The sequence below is a fragment of the Pan troglodytes genome, chromosome 4, assembly GCF_028858775.2.
Source record: "Pan troglodytes isolate AG18354 chromosome 4, NHGRI_mPanTro3-v2.0_pri, whole genome shotgun sequence".
Taxonomy (NCBI): Eukaryota; Metazoa; Chordata; class Mammalia; order Primates; family Hominidae; genus Pan; species Pan troglodytes.
This window is the reverse complement of record NC_072402.2, coordinates 156,475,333-156,494,035: the sequence shown is the minus strand read 5'-3', so window position 1 is coordinate 156,494,035 and position 18,703 is coordinate 156,475,333. Positions and strand designations below refer to the sequence as shown.

General features: G+C 38.8%; 1 protein-coding gene across 31 annotated transcripts in view; it reads left to right on the top strand.

Moving 5' to 3' along the window:
- The window catches only part of EBF1 (EBF transcription factor 1), a 402,216-nt gene that overhangs the window by 297,577 nt on the left and 85,936 nt on the right, over positions 1-18,703 (top strand). For 17 of the 31 annotated variants that reach the window (XM_063811625.1, XM_063811629.1, XM_063811634.1 and 14 more), the window contains one exon: positions 4,033-4,163. In XM_063811625.1, the coding sequence (XP_063667695.1) occupies positions 4,033-4,163 (131 nt within the window). Of the gene's footprint in view, positions 1-4,029; positions 4,164-18,703 lie in introns of all 31 variants that reach the window. The other 14 variants (XM_063811624.1, XM_063811626.1, XM_063811632.1 and 11 more) reach the window with 1 other exon arrangement.

Here is an 18,703-nt window from a genome sequence, read left to right as displayed (position 1 = left end):
TTATTACATAGTACCTTATTTGTACACATTGAAAAAATTTAAATCATACAAATATATAGGGAATAAATGTTAATAGTCCTCCTTTTCTGTCAACCCCAGTCTAGTTCTTTTTATAAGGACCTGCTGGGGACAGTTATGCATATCCTTCCTTCCAGGCCTTTGTCCATCATACTTGTTCACATATAACTGCATGCATACTCATACTGGTTCATATACAGGTTCATATATATCATTTAAAAATCAACTTAATTACACTGTCCTTTAGTTTGCAAATTGTTTTTTTCACCTGCTAACCTATTTTGAAATCTTTCCATATCAGTTTATAGAATTGTTTTGTGTATTTTAATGACACTCCTAGTATTCTATGGTGTGAATATACCATAATTTCTTTAACCACTCCCTACTGGGAGCACCTAGACATCTGAATTTTTTGCTGTCAATACCGCAATGAACATTTGGGTACCTATAGTTTTAGCCACAATTGCAAGTATTTCCAGGTCTTCTTTTAGCCTGGCAGGTGTGTTGTGAGTAGGGTTAAAATGTAAAATAGCAGCCTGTGAGTTAAAGCCAGCCCACAAACATTTTGTTTGGCCTACGCATTAAAAAAATACTGAATTCGTTTCCAACATTGAAAGATTGAAAAATTTGACATAAAAATGTGGCTTCCTGGCTTCTTTGGAAAGATCACCAGAAACCCAGACGATGCTAGGCCTGCATTTTTATGGGGTCACCAAAGGCTGAAGCTGAGCAGTGCTGCCACCTTTCCCTGGGGCACGTGCAATTCACCAGCACCTTCCCGTTGCATTACAGATGTTGAGAAACAGTGGCCATTAATCTCATGCTTGTTCTGAGAGCCTGAGCTGCTGCATTCGTTTGTATGTCTTGCCTTGGTCTACATGGGTCTGTGAATTCTTAACAATAGCTCTTGGGCCTGATTCTCTTTTGCTGGTCACAGGGTTTTCTACGTTGCATTATTGACATGTTGGGGTTCTTCATTTATGGGGACTATCCCATGCATTCATGCATTGTTGGATACTTAGCATTCTTTTATTTAATTTAATTTAATTAATTAATTTATTTATTTATTTTAAGAGACAGAGTCTCACTCTGTCTGGAGTACAGTGGTGCAGTCATAGCTCACTGCAGCCTTGAACTCCTGGGCTAAAGCAATCCTTCTGCCTCAGCCTCCCCAGTAGCTAGTATGACAGGCTTGCACCTGGCTAGTTTTTAAAAAACCTTTCAAGAGACAGAGTCTTACTGTGTTGCCTGGGCCAGTCTTGAACTCTTGACCACAAGAGATCCTTTCACCTTGGCCTCCCAAAGTGCTGGGTTTACAGGTGTGAGCCACTATACCCAGTTTGACATCCAGTTACTAAATACTACTAGCTTCCCCTCCTCATCCTCTCTCTCTGGGATAGCTCATGATTCCTTTACATATTTTTGAAATTTGCCAGTGGGGAGGTGTCACAGAGCTTCCCCTCAAGACTAATATGTTATAACAGATGTATAGGAGGAGCTTTGGAACCCTTAGAGGTCTAAACTTAGAAAGGTCTGAATGACTTACCTGCTCTAAGAATGGCATATAGTCTCGAAGCAGGGATGGTGGATGGTGCTGAGTGTAGAGGTAGGATGGACTGAGGGGTGTGTCATTCTTCCTGGGGTACTTCCTTTAAGGCTTTATTTCTCTAAAACTAAGACAATGGTGTCAAATATTGTTTCCTCACCTGGTTATCTCTGGAAGCTTGATGCTCTTTCTTGCCTCTGAGGCATTGACATATAGCTTTGCTTCTGGAAAATTGCTCACAGTATTTGAAAACATTGCAACTTCCCTTGGGAAGTGTTTGAAAGCACATACACACACATGCATGTACACCCACGTGACTTCTGTATCCTACGTATAACAAGTGGGAAAAAAGAGGGAAGGGGTCAAGTTCAAAACCAGCAGGTCTTGGCCATGCTATTTTAAGGCCTTTCCTGTAGGAGGGTTTCTCAAAGACACAGAAACACCCCCTTCCACCTCCCTTTGTGCAATGATGAGAAAGCCTGCAGGAGACCGTATTTAGCTAAAGAAATATGTGTGTGTGATTAAAAAAATAAAAATTAACAGAAATTCCAAAGCTAAAACTGATAATAAACACCAAGACCATTTTGTGATCTGTGTGGGTAATCTCAGGGAGAGCAATTAATGACCCCATTGGATTCCATAGTTTGACTCAGTCAGGACTCTCAAGACCAATTCAGTTAAACCAATAACCTGTTCTTCTCAGAAGTACTAGGGATATCATAACACCTTTTGTACTCCATTCTAGCAACTAAGTAGACTGAGTTATAAATTAAGAATTGATATTTGGGGACATCAACAAAATGTTTCCAAACTGCATATATTTTTAGAACTTTATGTAGTTGTTAAATATAGTTTATTTCTCTTATAACTTGCTTCAAATCATACATCATATGGTACCACTGGTTTGGGAGTACTTAATCATGCATTTAAACATTTTTTACTTTTAAAGGTCACTTTTGTTTAAGAAAAAGCCCTATAGTTGTGGAACACTGATCACAACCTCTATGTATGTTAAAAAATCAGACAAGAAATGTCAAGTCACGAATCATTTACATCTTCTTGATTAATTATTTTGTTTTTGGGAGAAAGTAGAGAAGAGAAAAGTCATCTGAACTGCCCAGTTTTAGTTGTAAATGCATTGCTATGAGTTCAGCCAACATGAAATGTTTAGTTTGGATATTTCCAAATTTCTCTGTGCAAATTTTTAAGATTAATTTGAATCAAAATCAAACCCATTCTATTTGTTTGTGTGGTGGCACGTGAGCAATGGTCCCACCGGGCTGGACTTAATATTTTCTTTCCTTCTTGCAAAAGTTAAAGCATGACATTTTGCCAAATTTGACAAAGTCCAAATATTTTTTTGCCAGTTTTTTCCCGTTAAAATTAACTAGTGCTCTCATTGGCTTCAATGCTCAGAAAGTCAGTCTTGGATACTTAATAAACTTTTTATTAAAGGTGAGGGTCCCATTTTCTCTCCTTGAACAATATCTCCCTTTAGGATGTTGCTTTCTTGTTGTTCATAAAAATAATCATGAGAACAGAAGCATGACACTGTAGAGTTAAAAACCCTCAGTGGCACAAAGGTGCCCCCTGAGAGATTTTAAAAACAATCCAACAATTACATTTATGCCCAGCAATTCTGTTGAAAGTATGCCATGCTCATTAAACAAACCACCTCCAGTCTATTTGGAATCACAGTATTTGCAAATTATTTCCCATCTCCAAGGGCCATTTATAATGGAAAGAAGAGAGATATGAAATTTTGAAAAAGTCAATTCTAGGGTTTTATGCCTGGGAAAGACAGCAAAGCAAAGGTCATGGAAAACTCTGTGGTTGAGCCCTGACTCAGCTATTTGGTTACATAATTCACCCCGAGTGACCTGCATTCTTCACATCTGTAAAATGGGATCTATGACATTTATTTGAAAAAAAAAATCGTAATGATTTTTAATGAGACATGTTGCAATGTTAGTGTTTCAGACAGAAGGCATGGAGCAAGAATCATTTCCCGCTCCAGGCTCCTCTCTTTCTTAGCTTCCTATTGGATGGTAATGTTTATCTAAAAAAACGTAAGTTTTCTTTTCAGGAGATATATTTAACTATGAAGCAATTCTGTAAGGTTTCCAATATATTCCAGAAAGTCACCCATATTTAATAAGAAAAAAACCCTTAGCATTTCACAAATTAAAATTTGCTTTGTGTTTTATTTCATAAAGTTTCAGGTTTGATAAAGATTTGGGTAAAATATATGTATCTTAATAGAAACAATGAAAAGAATGCTTTTAAAAACTGAAGTTGCACCCTGAAGTTTCAGGTCCTAATGTGGCTAGGAAATGCTGAGATCTTGAGGGACTTTCTGTTAGTGAAAAGATAAAAGATTTTTTTTTTTCCTTTTTCTCAAGTCTTCATCATTAAAGTTTGGTTCTAACAGCAGACTCCTTCTCTTTTTCATGTGTGTTGAAAAGCAGCTACTCCCTGTATCAAAGCCATCAGCCCGAGTGAAGGATGGACGACGGGAGGTGCGACTGTGATCATCATAGGGGACAATTTCTTTGATGGGTTACAGGTCATATTCGGTACCATGCTGGTCTGGAGTGAGGTAGGTGTTGTCTGAACATTAATATCTAATAGCTTGATCTAGTTGAAGATACTGTCTATACTTGAATTTCTAATAGAATGTGTAGACTCTAGTGGTGCCGCTCTGGGTGGGCCAGCTTCAGTCTACAGAATTTGGGGAAACTAGAAGAGTTGGTTTGGGTTTACCAGGAGGCAACCGTTACTACTGGAATGACTTCCTTTCTTTGGCCCATAAGCAATGGGAGAGCTTCTGTTTTGCAGTTTGTCTTCTTGGGCTTGCCATGGTGTGGAGGTCCTATTGTATGTTGGGAATTGAAGAGGAGATGCAAAGTCACAGGATGTATAGAAAAAGCCCATTCAAGTTTTAGCAAGGGTGTAATTTGTGACTATTTTGTAGAAAGAGTCTACTGTAGCCTGATCTTCAAGGAACATCATTCAATGGCAGCATAATCCAGGTGTAGGTGGTTCTTGACTTATTCGGTGACTATTCATCAGAGAGAGTGATTTGCTGGGAGAACCTAGAACCACAAAGGGCTTTTTCTAGCTCTAGGAATTTACAGCTCTTAAGCATCTCAGTGTGTGACTGCAACCCCATGAAAATGACTATGTTCTAATTGTGCAGTACTGTCCAAGCACTGTGATTGTTCTTTTAACCTACCAGTTGACTTGTCTGGCAACCATCAGCATCAGCTCAAGATTACAAAACATGCATCCCGTTATATAGACGCCGTGGCAAATCTGCCATTGTGTTCTCAGTTCTGAGCCCCAGTTTCTTAGCCAGCATGCTCCGAGCACTCTCTCTTTCACTTCACTAAAGTTTAGAATAAAAACAATGTTAGGGTTACAAGGTACCATAGGGTTCATTCATCCCATTTGCTTTGTAAGCATGTAGTCATCCTAACTTACTGAGACTTACCATATGCTAGGCAATGTGCTAAACCTTGAGGTAGATCATCTCACCCTTCTTTCTACACTACGAGGTAGATACTCGTAGCATATTTCTTTTCTTGATAAGGATAGTGAAGCTCCAAGACAAATAGTTACATAGCCAGAGAGCAGCTGCCCAAAGCCTATAGAATGTAAGTGATTTGTATATGACCACACAAAGATTTCCATTTCTAGCTGTGCTCCCGTGACACTGGTTTAGCCTATTTCTTTGTGTTGTTTTCTCTCTAGAGGGGCCATGCAGATGAGCAGAAAGTTAAGACTGTGATACTTGGGTATGTTTGTCTTTCCAGAACAGACGCTGTTCTTTGTAAGCCTTCTGTGTATACTGCTTACTGCCAGTAACCCACTCAGGCAGGCCCCTTGCTAGCTCGTGCTGCTGCTGCCTTGGTATTTTCTACTCAGCAAACAAGGGGTATGCATTTGGTCGTAGAATGAAAGTTCTCATAAAGCCAAACAGAGATGAGCTTCCCAGCCCACTCAACTAATTTTTAGGCAAGATGGAACATTCCAGGTATGAAAGGTGGAGTAACTTCCCCTTGCCAACTGTACTCTATGTTTTGTTGAAACTATTGGGTTGTAAATTAGAAGCATCAAATTCATGGCATGTTTTGCTGCCAGCCTGCTGTCTTCCTCCTGCTGGAGACAGCAGTCCTCATGAGGACAGACTGTCCCAGGTCTTGTGGGCTGTATCTTCTACCTTTTCCATCTTTCTTTCTGTTGCTTATCAAGGAAGTTGAGAGATGGGAAGAGTAAATATAATACGGACTCCTTGTTTCATGTCATTGTAGTCAAAGTGGAGCTCAAAATTGGCATTAAAAATTACTGACCCTTTGAGAAGGAGGTGGGTTAGTCTGAAGCTTCCTGTAAAACCTTGTGCCTTCTTAACCCAAGTGGACTCCATTGAATATGGAATAAGGACACATCAGGAAATCATGCATTTGCACCTCTGCCTTACGCTTAATCAAGGTCCCTCCATTTTTTCTCACTTTCCTACTTTCTTGACCTGTTTTGGGAACAGCAAAGGGAGGTTAGCATGCAACTTGGATTTATCCAAATTGCTTTAAAGGATCTGTTTCTATATAACAAAATTGATGAAAGTCATAGGAAGGAAACCCCATTAATGTAATATCTTTGTCCTCCTCCCTCCTCTGTCCCTCCAGTGCCACTGCCTTTTGTGTGCCAGGAGCCCCTCTTCACTCTGTCCCAGGGGTCAGGGTGGGTCCAGCCAGGAGCTGAGGGTGGAGGATGCATGCTCCTTCATTGTCCAGCCCCTGCTTTCGTGCTGCTCTTGGTTGTAGCTATGTCATAAATCAACTATGACCCTGTCCTGGTGCAAACTGTTTCCCAAAATATTTGTGCAGATCTTCTTTTAAAACAAGCAAATCCAACTGCATTAGCAGTTGGGTACCTGGATGTAGGACTTTAAATTGGGCTGTTATCATCATGATTGTCCTGAAGTTCAGAAGAATGATCCTTGTAGAAGTGAACCCTTTTTTGTAATATTCTAAACTATTTCTATATTTAGGTTTTCGTACAGGCTACTTGGCACACACAATTTTCTCTGCCTTTTCATGCAGGGAGAGAATTTGATACTGCCCCAAATAAAGAAATCCATTGTATAATGGTGGGAATGGAGAAATAGCTCAGACTTGCTAAGGGTTCATCATGTGTAGGCACTTTATGGGTATTACTTTAAGCCTCACAATAGGCTTGTATGCAATACTCCTGTTATTCTAATTTTACATATGAGTAAACTGAGTTTCAGAGAGGTTAAAAAGCTTGCCCAAGGTTACACAGCCAGATAGGACTAGAGACTGGATTTGAACTATACCGTGTTTTTTTTTTATAAAGGAAGGAAAAGTCCTAGTTAATAAGAGAGCACATGCAATCTTGAGAGAGGGAAGAATGACAGAAAGAGGAAAGAAAAAAAAAACAGAGGTTTCATAAGCCAGGTGGTATAGTAGTAGAAAGTAGTAATAGTAATTGTAGTAGTGATGATGGTTGTTTTTAATCGAATAAAATTACATGAGTGCCTTTTATTTTTGTAGAAGCAGAAAAATATTAACCCAGTTTGAGGCCATTTGTCAAGGCTTGCATTGTACAGAATCAGAATTTGATCAGAAGACATCTAAGAAAAAGCTACAGAAAATGCAGAAGTGTGACTAATATTAGCTAACATTCATTCACTGAGCACTTAGTTCCTGCCAGGCAATATGATAAATGTTTGGTAGTGCCCTTGTGGGATTCTCACCACTGCGTATGATGTTGTTCTCATTTTACTGATGAGGAAATTGAAGCTTGGGGAAGTTAAATAAGTAAGTGGTTCAGTTACCAAGTGGTAGAGAGATGGGACTTGAACCCAAACAGTCCAACCCCAGGGCTTACCTTCTTAACCTTCATAATTTAGCCTGTGCCACCATTTTTATCATAGGGTGTTATCAGATCAGGGTGATAGGCTCACATTGCCATGATGTCTTATGCTGGGGGTGCCTTAACAGTTGCTGTTACCTTCCAAGGTCAGGTAGAATTGGCATGTACAGACTCAGAGAGGTAAGAGGGCTTCCCTTCATCTTCCAGTTGTATATGTTTGTGATCGGCACCACTGGATTCTAGGTAGAATTTATCTTTATGCAGTAAGGATACATGCCTACACTAGGGCAAGACAGTTCACCTGTTTAGCCTCATCTCTAGAGCTGGATCCCTGTCCATCCAAAGTCTTTGCCCCAGACCACATGATCTTGAGGTTTATGCCATCTCTAAGATCCAGGCCTTCTAATTTTAAGTAGACTTTTATCACTTCTGCATTTCCTTACTCTATACCCAACACACCCAGGAAGCAGGCTGGCAGGCTAGGGCAAGTGGATAACATTTTAGATTAGCAGCTAATGCCATTATTTAGAGTCTTTTTTTAGCTAAAGAATTTTTTAAAAAGCCAGAGAAAATCAGGCTGGCTTAACGGACTCTAATCTGTGCTCTTTCCCTACCAACCCAATCTTCTGCCAATGAGTAGTTCAGTTTAGCTCATGGATCAACCCCTGAGGGGTGGGAAGAAGAAAGGGGCACTTTATTGCTCCTAACTCAGCTCTGCCTTCTGCGAGCTCCCAAGTTCACATGGCTTTCTTGTGAATTTGATTTGCCCCCTTCCTCTTTCTTTATTGTTTCTTGCGATTTCTCCTCTCCCTCTTTTTAGAAAGTAAATTATTTTACTCTTATTCTTGTGCTCCTTGCCCTGTCCTACTCTAAAAGTCTTTTAAAAAATTGTTTTAGTATTTTATATACAAATCTAGGAAAACTAGCAGGGTTGATGTGTGATAATGTTTAATGTGGGGTGAGATTTTTTTTCTTGACCAGAGCCGCACTTGGTTATTTTGCTTTTCTACCAACATGTGATTTGGAGCAGGGAGGGGCTCCTGCTTCTGGTGTGCAGAACTAATCGTTATTTTAATATCTCCTCTGAATTCCTCCAATTTCTAAAGAGTGAGCACTGGTTGGCTTGCCTGCTGGGTGTCTAGCACTGGGATAGGTACCATGGGTAATTAAAGTTGGGCTTTGTGGGATCTGGTGTTTTATTTGGAAAGACAACTTGCTTCCATGCAGCAAATTAGAGAGTTACATAATATATTTATATAATCTAGTATTAAATTGGTAGTTTACAATTCACGCTAAGTTCTGGAAAGCAGAGAGTGGTGTAGTCAGAAGTAGATGGTTTGAATGACCAATCAAGTTCCTCTTACATATGGATGTAGCTCTGTGTTAGGTATGTTAGGCTCTCATGACCCTTTTATTTTATCACAGAATTTATACAATTTAGAGTATTTAAGCTGTCAATTAAAAAAAAAGTACAATGGTGGGTTTCGTGGGGAGCAGAGAATAATATTCCAGGTGGCAAGGGTTGAGATTGCATGGGGTAGCAGTGGATAAGGAACCAATTGAGAGACTTGGGCATTGATTGTCCTTCCATTGCCCAATCAGAGGATATAGATTTAGTCATTGTTGGTCGCTGGACCTCAGTTTCTCATCTGAAAATGAAAGACTTAGTCTATATCCTCTTTGAAATCAGTGCTACAATTCTAGCAATTCCTTTTTTTTTTTTTTTTTTTTTTTGAGATGGAATCTTGCTCTGTTGCTCAGGCTGGAGTGCAGTGGCATGGTCTCAGCCCACTGCAACCTCCACTTCCCAGGTTCAAGCGATTCTCCTGCCTCAGCCTCCCAAGTAGCTGGGACTACAGGTGTGTGCCACCACACCCAGCTAATCTTTGTATTTTTAGTAGAGACGGGTTTTTGCCGTGTTGGCCAGGCTGGTCTCAAACTCCTGACATCGTGATCTGCCCGCCTCAGCCTCCCGAAGTGCTTGGATTACAGGCATGAGTGACTGCACCCAGCCTAGTGATTCCTTTTAGAGTTTATTCCCCTGAGAATCCTCCCACAGTCAGAAGGGGACAGTGGTGGCAGGTGGAAACTGCTCCTTTTCTTCCACTATTGTTCTTTTCTTTCAGAGCACACTTGCAATACACAGATGTGATGTTTATTTGCAAAAGAATTATTTAAACTTCATCAAAACAATTTAATTGGCCACAAAACTGCATCTCCCTATTGGTAGGTCTTTAGTCAATATTTTTACTCTCTATGCTTCAGATTCTGGTATCTGATATAAATCTGAGACTTACGCCACAGTGTTGGCCTAATTTGTCTTCTAGATAATGTCATGGAAGACTAGTTCTTCAGGATATTAATAGATACCCATTGGGAGATGAGAGAGGGAGATTTTTCCTGGTAAGTTTGGGAAATGCTGAGTCAAACAAATTCTGCCGGTCTTTCTTCTAGGGCTTTGCACAACGTTTGAGGTACTAGCATGCACTGCAAATACTTAGATGCAGTATTCAGCATGTCCCAAACTTTTGTGAAGGCAGAACTCTTTTTTTTTTCCCCAAGGATCACCTTACAGGGAGATATATTGGTGATGGCTGAAGTGCATTTTGATTTCATGTTAATGGAGCCAAGTCATGAAATTCAATCACAAAGTGGTTGGACTGGGATAGATGTGAGAAAACCATCTTAAATATTTGCAGAATATCATTCAGATTAGACCAGGAATGTTTAGAGCCATTATTCTCCAATGCTGCAAGGCTTTGAACAAAATTTCCCTCATATTTTGCATCTGGTTTTAGTCAGTACACACTTGGCATTAGATGCTATATGATTTTGTAGGGCAGCTATATTTAAAGATTGCCAGTACCACTTAGCTCAGATGGGTGAAGCCAAAGTTTCCTCGTGTGTGAAGCAATTAGTCTCACACAGGTTCTCCTCGTTGTCTTTATCCAGATGCATGCTTTCTTCAGCTACATTCCCAGACACGGGGCATGAAGTCAAAAGAAACCTCTGGGGGAGACCTGTGGGTGAATATAGTTGGGTAAATGGTGGTTTAGGGGCTCAGAAGCAATTTTGCCACTTAAATCAAAAAATTGGAAAACCAAGTGGTAAATGCAGTCCTTCATTTCTTTCTTTCTTCCTATCTATCTCTACTTTCTGTTCTCCTTTGTACACATAGCTCAGAGGAATGATTGTCAATAAACAAGAGGATTGGCTTCTCTATGATATTCAAGAGTGGTTGACTAAGATGCATACATGTATTCCACCGGAACTTTCCCAGGCCTTTTTGCCCGGCCTTGACTCTTACTGAACCACATGTAGAGTCACCACATTTTAAGGGCCTTGAGAAACCTTTTTTCAGTCAAGTATAGTTTCTTATTTTGTGAGGAAAAAGAGACTTCACAGTGGTAGGGTGGCTTGTCCTGGGAGCATATTATCTACTTAATGCTGGGCTCAGAGCCCAGTTCTCTTGACATCCAGCTTCACCCCCATTCAGCTTTTGGTTATACCAGATTTTCTCATGAAATTTCCATGGGCTTTTAACATACTTCCAGAAATTTACCAAACCTTCCTAAATTTTATACATAATTGCCCTAGCACTCTGAAGACTTATCTATACCACCTTTTATGTGAGATACAACTCCACTAAAATAAAAAAGAAAATTAAGATGGAGAAAGACATTATGTCAATTATTACCTCTTTCAAAATGTCATGATAGAAATGTAATACAATGTAAATAGTTGTGTCCATTTATTTTACATATATTGAGGCGTACATGTATAAATTTAATTCAAAGTTGATTAAATGTGTGGATTTAAAATAACTCCTAGTTGCCTATTTTTTTCTAAATATGTTTCATGTCCTATATTTAACCTGTGCTTATTGACCATCTATTATATAGAAGTTGCTTTGTGCAAAATTATAAACTTTATTTGTTAACAAATTTAAAAGCAGTCTGGATTAGTTGCATTAAACTTTGAATATGACTTTGAAGAACAACTTTCAAGCCCAAGTAATTTTATGAGAAATCATTTCTAAATGAGCCAGCATATTAAAAAAAAACAGATAAAAATGGTCTAATGGCCTTTTTAATATAGTTACATAGTTACAGCCATGCTCACTTTATTCCTAAGAAGCCTTAGTCTACATTGTTATTTTTGATGACTGAGGCACTTGAAATCTATTTTCTATGTTGATAATTATGAAATAGTTAAAAAAAGACTTTAAGATGACATTTTCAGCTCATTATTTACAGCGTGTTCAGGAGGTACATGTGTCTGTAACTTGAAAATAGGAACCACAGAAGTGTGATGAATTTCTAATTTTCATATGAATCAGTGACAGAATTCACACCTGGCTGCAGTCATGTGACTTTTATGAAGAAAATGAATATTTATGTATATCTACATAGTGCTGTATTCCTTTCTTGCTGATTGCTGATCGCTAGGATGGCTCCCTGATACCCTGAACTAAATAAAGCCTTCTACCTTATACAACTTTTACTGGCTTTCTCTTTTCTAAAGCCACAACTTCTTTGTTTGGGATTCAAGCACACCACCTTGACTCCAACCTTTCTTTTCAACATCCTCAACCAACAATCATTTTAATTTATGTTCTATTCCATTGACTTGTTAGCTGCTCCTTGTACCTGCAGTAACTTTTCTCCCTGTCTTGCTGGTGCCATTGCTCCCCATGGGATCCTTTTCCCTCCTTTCTGTGCCCATATCCCTCTGCCCTTTAAGATCCTGTAAAATACCACCTTTTTCTCTGGAATCTTCCCATATGACTCCAGGTATAGAATATTTTCTCTTCTGTCTAAATTCTTATGTTGCCTTATTTCTACCATACTGTGTTCCTTATACCTTTCCATCTTTAATTATCCTGATTTAAGGGCATTCCCTCTTCCTTGAATGCAGGACCCAGGATAAATTCAGCTTAATTTTCTGTGATGCCCAGCACAGAGCTTTGCACATCTGAGGCATTAGTGAAAATTTGTTGAATGACACTATTTCCCCTTTCATTCATTCATTCAAACAAATGCTCCCTAATAGCAACTGTTGTAGTTGACAATGCTTGAAAGTGTCAGTACTAGACAGACTGTGGTCCAGGTTTTGCTAATGCATGTATGGGTAGGTAGTTTATATTTAGATATAATTGTTGTGTAATAAGTATGCACATAAATGTCTTAATGTAAATCTATTGGTGATGGTGAAGATTGAGTAGTAATAGAAGTAACACGTGTTGACTGATTGATACAAGTGATGCCTTTTCCTACACTTGTTACAGGAATTGTGTCAATTAATCCTTGTAATAAACTATCAGATAACAAGTCCCATCCTACTCTCTCCCCCTTTCCCCAATAAGGAAACTGAAGGTCACAGAGGTTGAGTGACTTTCCAAAGGTCCCACAGCTGATTATTGACAAGGCTTGGATTTGAATCAAAGTCCACCTGACTCCATAGCTATCTCTTAACTATCTAATATGAATGTAATAAAATTCATTTATCCAGAGATGTGTTATAATAATCTCAACTCCCTAAAATTCAGCATGAAACCAGAAGCAAGCCAAAAAAGTAAATAAAATAAAAAGCTTTGGGTTAATGAGAACAATACTTCTTAACAAACTATGTTATCTGTTTTCCTAGGTCACAGCAAATTAGGAGGCCCAAACTAGAGGAAGATCATGTGTGGAGGCAGGCTATTGGATACAGGCTCAGTGACAGCTGATGGCCTGATGTCTAGGGAAGAAATGGAAAGCCTAAAAAGCAAACACAGAACTATATTACTGTGCAGCTCATTAATGACAGTGGCCCTGAGTAATCAAAAAAGAGCTGGCAATTATATTTAGTATATTCTATTTAAAACAGCAGGATATATATAAGGCAACCTTGAAAGACTTACAGCAGAAGCAGTTGTACAGCCACATTATTAAAAGGGGTTTGGCTTCAGTTTTTTGTAGTGCTTACTTTTATTACATCTCTGAGTTCCTGAATGAACACATTAAGTGAGGAATTACTGGTTGTATGTGCTAGTATCAATGTATATCATATCTAGATATGACCAACACCACAAAAAAGTTAGAGTGAGTCTCTGTATCATAAAGCTTTGACATCTTTTTTGTTTGTTTTTAAGCTTGGAGAGACTCTACAAGTCTTTTGGTGAAAGTGAATTTATTCCCTGACTACTTTATCAGTCTTTTGGCTTTTATATTTTTCTTTACTAATTCCATAGGCAAAGATTCTGCCATGTGAATTGCCAATGTTGATAACAAGCATTCATCCCCTTCCATAAATGCATTCTGATTTCCTTTTCCTTTTATATTTTAATTTTCAAACAAACAAGCAAGGAACATAGGACACTGAGCCAGGCCTGAGTAGGGAATGATGTTCCTTCTTGACTGAATTTAGAAAAACAAGCCTTGAGAAAGAGCTCATTGTGCAGCCTCAAACCACAGGGGCTGGCGTTGCTGGTGTCTGATGCTCTCCTTCTGGAATACCCTGGGCCTCAGGAACTCACCCTTGCTTTTCCAGCTCCCAGATGGTCAGGATGGGATCCAGTCTTTAATGGGGCCCAACTGGCACAAGATCTACATCCTGGGAAGAGAGCTGGAGAAAGTTTATTTAAAAAATAAATTACAAAATAAATAAATAAATAACCCACAAAACCAGAGGTAGTGGAAGCATAATGTATTTACTTCAGTCTTTTTTCTCCCAAATCTGTTATTTGAAAGATGATCTTGTTGCCATTTTGTTTTGTACAATTAACTGCATTGATTTCAGGACCTGGTTAGATGCCTGGTCAGAAGAACTGGGCAGTATATTTCTGTGAATGCTTAATGAGGATACCAGGAAGTTTGTGGTGGAAAGTAAAAAGTTTTTTTTGTTGTTGTTGTTTGTTTGGGAATTTTTTAGTAAAAAGAATTCTGAATGGAGTGGTGTTGATAATTTTCTTTTTGTAGATTCATAAGAAACTTTAGTGAATCTTTATCTTAATTATTAATGGTGGCTAATGGCATCACGATATTTATTCATTCAATGTTCAAGTATTTATTGAGTGACTACTAGTTCCAGGGCCTTGTTAAACACTGGGAACATAGCAAAAACAAAGAAGGCCAAGGTCATATCCTTATGGGGCTGATATTCTACTTAGGGGGACACGGACAATGAATAGGAAAGCACATCTACATCTCTCTACCATCCATCTGAGTCTATGTCGATATCTATATTGAGAGAAATTTCAGTGTTAAGTAACATGACTGACTATTCGAAAGCTAGATTTTAAGTCCCCCATTTAACTCAATTCCTGAGACTTTAATTTCAAAAGTCTCCTTTGACATTCATACATAAAGTTTATCTTTAAGGATTCATGTGACTCAGCATATTTTGGTAAACATCGGTTTAAAGTTATTTTCTTGAAAGGACAAAAGGAAACCAGAATGTTTGTGAAACAGTAAATGCCTCCTCTGGCTTTTTCTCACGTTCTCTGAGAAATCATACACTGCTTTTGAGACAGGCAATTCTTGGGAATGAAAGAATCTGTGTTATGAAACCCAGAGAACTCTGATTAGGGAACAAACCAAAACACACCAAGGAACTCAGAAGAAGAGCTGGCATCCCCTGATTTATGTGGTAGCCACTTCAGGGAAATAGAGATATAATATGGAGGTTCAGCCAGCACAGTCGCCAAGAATATATACTTTTCATATTTCAGCTTCCTTTAGCAACCCTGAAAATAATATATTTTAAATGCCGTGTCTAACTCCAAAAAGATGCATGTTTCAGAGTAGTGGAGGGAAAACAAGTTTGCCTGTTTGTTCCCTAACACCTTGGTATCTCTTTAAAAATCCGTAGTTTGATTTGGTTCTAGAGCTTTAATTATGCTTTTGTGTTACAGTTTTCTTATTTAAGTGTCTGCTTCATGTCTATCACTCAGTACCCCCTGCCTATCTCAAAAGAGATGGATATTATTATCCTAACTGAGGAGAAGGGAGAATGCTGTGAGAATTATTAATACATAAATTAAAAAATTAATCTGGAAAGTGCTTTAGGGTCCCCAGAGAAGCTCTACCCAAACATAAAGCATGTATAATATTATTATCAGCACCTCCACAGAGCACATAGGAGCTGGTGCAGTATAAGATTAGTAAACTGAGGCACAGAGGGTGTCAATGAGTGAATGGGCTAGCATGCCTTAGAATGCAGACCCTTCAATGGGTAACATCTAAAAACCACCTTGCCAGTGCCCACTTTAGGCTTTTTCTAGCCACAAATGCTCATTATTTTTCCAGAGAAGAAACATTTCCTTCCTTTTATGCCTTCTCTTTGAGTCTTTGCTTGTTTTGGACTTTTTTTCTTTACTTTTAAGTGTTGGAGGTGATTAAGGTTAAAATATTAGGTCCTAAACCTAGTAATGAGAAATCGCTGGTGTGCTTTCTAGTAACCCCAGTTATTTTTTGGCTTTGTGGCTTGCAACTTCAACTTGCATTTATTTTACCTACTCCTATTGGTTGGAAAACATGGATAAAGGCTTATCTTGGAATTGCTTTTTTGTTTTCCTCGGGAATCATTCTCAGCTTGCCTTTCACAAGTGAGGAAAGTTGTTTTGAGTGGCCACTATGTTCCCAGTTCATTTCAAGGTATGGGAAAAGCTGCAGATACAATCCATGCTTTCAAAGGCAGAGGTCAGATGCAAAGTACATGTACCAGGAATTATGGAAAAACAATGAACAGTCATATGAACAGATAGTCATGGTTGTATAATGATGGTCATTAGTCAGGCTGACTGGCCACTTCCAGTTGGTTTCTTGGTCATATTTCTTAACTTTCCTGAAACTTATTTTTCTCATCTATGAACCAGCTAATAATCATACCTACCCCATAATACTACAGGATGTAAATCACTGAAAGAGTTTAACATAGCGCTTGACATATGGGAAAAAGACAACAAAAGGTCATTATAGTTGAAGTCGTTATCAAGGTCATTACCATCATCAATTTAGTGAGAACTAGAACAATACAGATAATAAAAGCTGCGGAATTCTACAACATGCTTCCACTCATATTTTTAAACACTAGATACTCTCATTTACCTACCATGTGGGCCATACTTTTGATATGATGGGAGGCTGTCTAAAACGCATGTAGAAGATTGTCCTCTTCCCTGCCTCTCTTCTGGGCTTCCAGACTTTGCAGGCTGCCTCTTTGGAGTTCTACGTGCACAGCTGCATGAACTACCATGCATTCTCTCTCCTGATTTCAGCTCTTCTGGCAAGGAGAGGCCCCATTCAACCACCTTCATGTCTGGCTCCATCTTGTCATGGCCACAGCGGCTTTACTTTGTACCCAGAGGCCACAGTGGGCATATCTCGCCTGGCTAACCCCCACAGGATTCTTCAGGTTCTGTGGTCTGAGTCTGGGGAAGAGAAAATGCTCACACAGGCAGCTTAGAGGGAGCAGAAGTGTTGCTGCCGGCAGGTCCCTGGCATGCTGACAGCCTCACCTGGAGGCCTGCAGAGATTATGTGTGTTTCATCTTACTGCCACATAGAAAAATTATTTCTTATGAATATAGTATTAATGCATTTTTATTGTTGAGCAGTTGGAGAATTCAGAGAGGCATACAGAAGAAAGTAAAATTACCCATACCTCTACCATCTAGAGGTAACTTCCATTAACATTTTGATGTTTTTCCTTTCTTCTGTGCAAATACGCATCTAATTCTTATATAATCACATGTAATACATATTGCCCCAAACTGATGTTATTCTACTTTTTAAATAACATTTTTCTCATAATAAAAATAATGGCTTTATATGTACAAATAGGTTTATTCCATAATTATTTACATGATGCAGTGCAAGTTTGGGACATTTACACACACACAAATACATACACATAGGAGAAAGAGGCAGACAGAGAAGACAAATCACACTGAATGTTATCAGTCCAGAAATAAACACTCTTACCATTTAGCAAAGATCTTTTGTGGCATACTTTTTAAGTATTAATTTTTAAACCTTTTTTTTTCATTTCATCTTATCATTTCTCACTGGAGTTACAGACGTTTAGACATCCTTTTCTTTTTTACCACTTACATGATATACAAGCAGTGGTCTCAAGCTCATATTGAGATCTGAGTGTCGAGCTAGTCAGATAACTAACATTAAAAGCAACTTAGGTAGAAAACAAGAGTTGAGTATTATCAGGTTAAGAACGGTAGACTCACCTGGACTCATGGATAATGATTACGATACCCAGTGGAGTCAATGATTTAGTAGAATTCTGGCCTAATTTATGTAAATATTTATTCCAGAAATATTTGGAAAATATCTTGTATGTAAGTCATTAACTACTTAATTTGTTTTTTATTTTATTTTATTATTTTTTCTGAGACAGTCTTGCTCTGTTGCCCAGGCTGGACAGCAGTGGCACAATCACGACTCACTGCAACCTCGACTTCCTGGGCTCAAGCAATCCTCCCACTTCAGCCTCTCAAGTAGCTGGGACTACAGGCGCATGCTGCCATGCTTGGCTAATTAAAATTTTTTTTTTGTAGAGACAGGGTCTTACTTTGTTTCTCAGGCTGGTCTCAAATTCCTGGGCTCAAGTGATCCTCCTGCCTCAGCCTCCCAAAGTGTTGAGATTACAGATGTGAGCCACCACACCAGGCCAAGTTAACTACTTTAGAGGTTGCAAATGTGAATTAGACTGTGTTCCTGATCTCAGGAAATATCTAATGAGAGAAAGATGTATAGGACACTATTTATGGCACAAAGCAAAATAGGCTGCTAAGTATTATAGTATCAATATCATAATAGTATAAATTCCTCAAAAATGCAGGCAACTTTCACCCTTAGGATCAGGTAAAACTTACTGGAAGAGGGAACGTATGATTGGGGTCTTCAAGAACAAGTAGAATGTCAGTAGAAGAATGTTTAGGAAAGAATGGCATGGAGAAAGCAAAACTGTTGGGCAAGGGAATGGTGTTTTCGTGTATCCACATGCCCTTTACTCCAATATGTGGTAAAGCAAAGTGGGAAGTGTGCCTAGGAAGGGAAACTGGCCATCAGGCCTTGGCGAACCCTAAATATTATTCTGTCAAGGAGTTTGAACTATGTAATAGGCAAAGGGGGCAGCTGAGGGTTTGGTTTGAGGCAGGGCATAATATGATGAGATTGTATTTGAAGAAGATAATTATGGTGGAAAAAGTAGAAGTAGAGGGAGACCATTTAGAAGGCAATTTTTC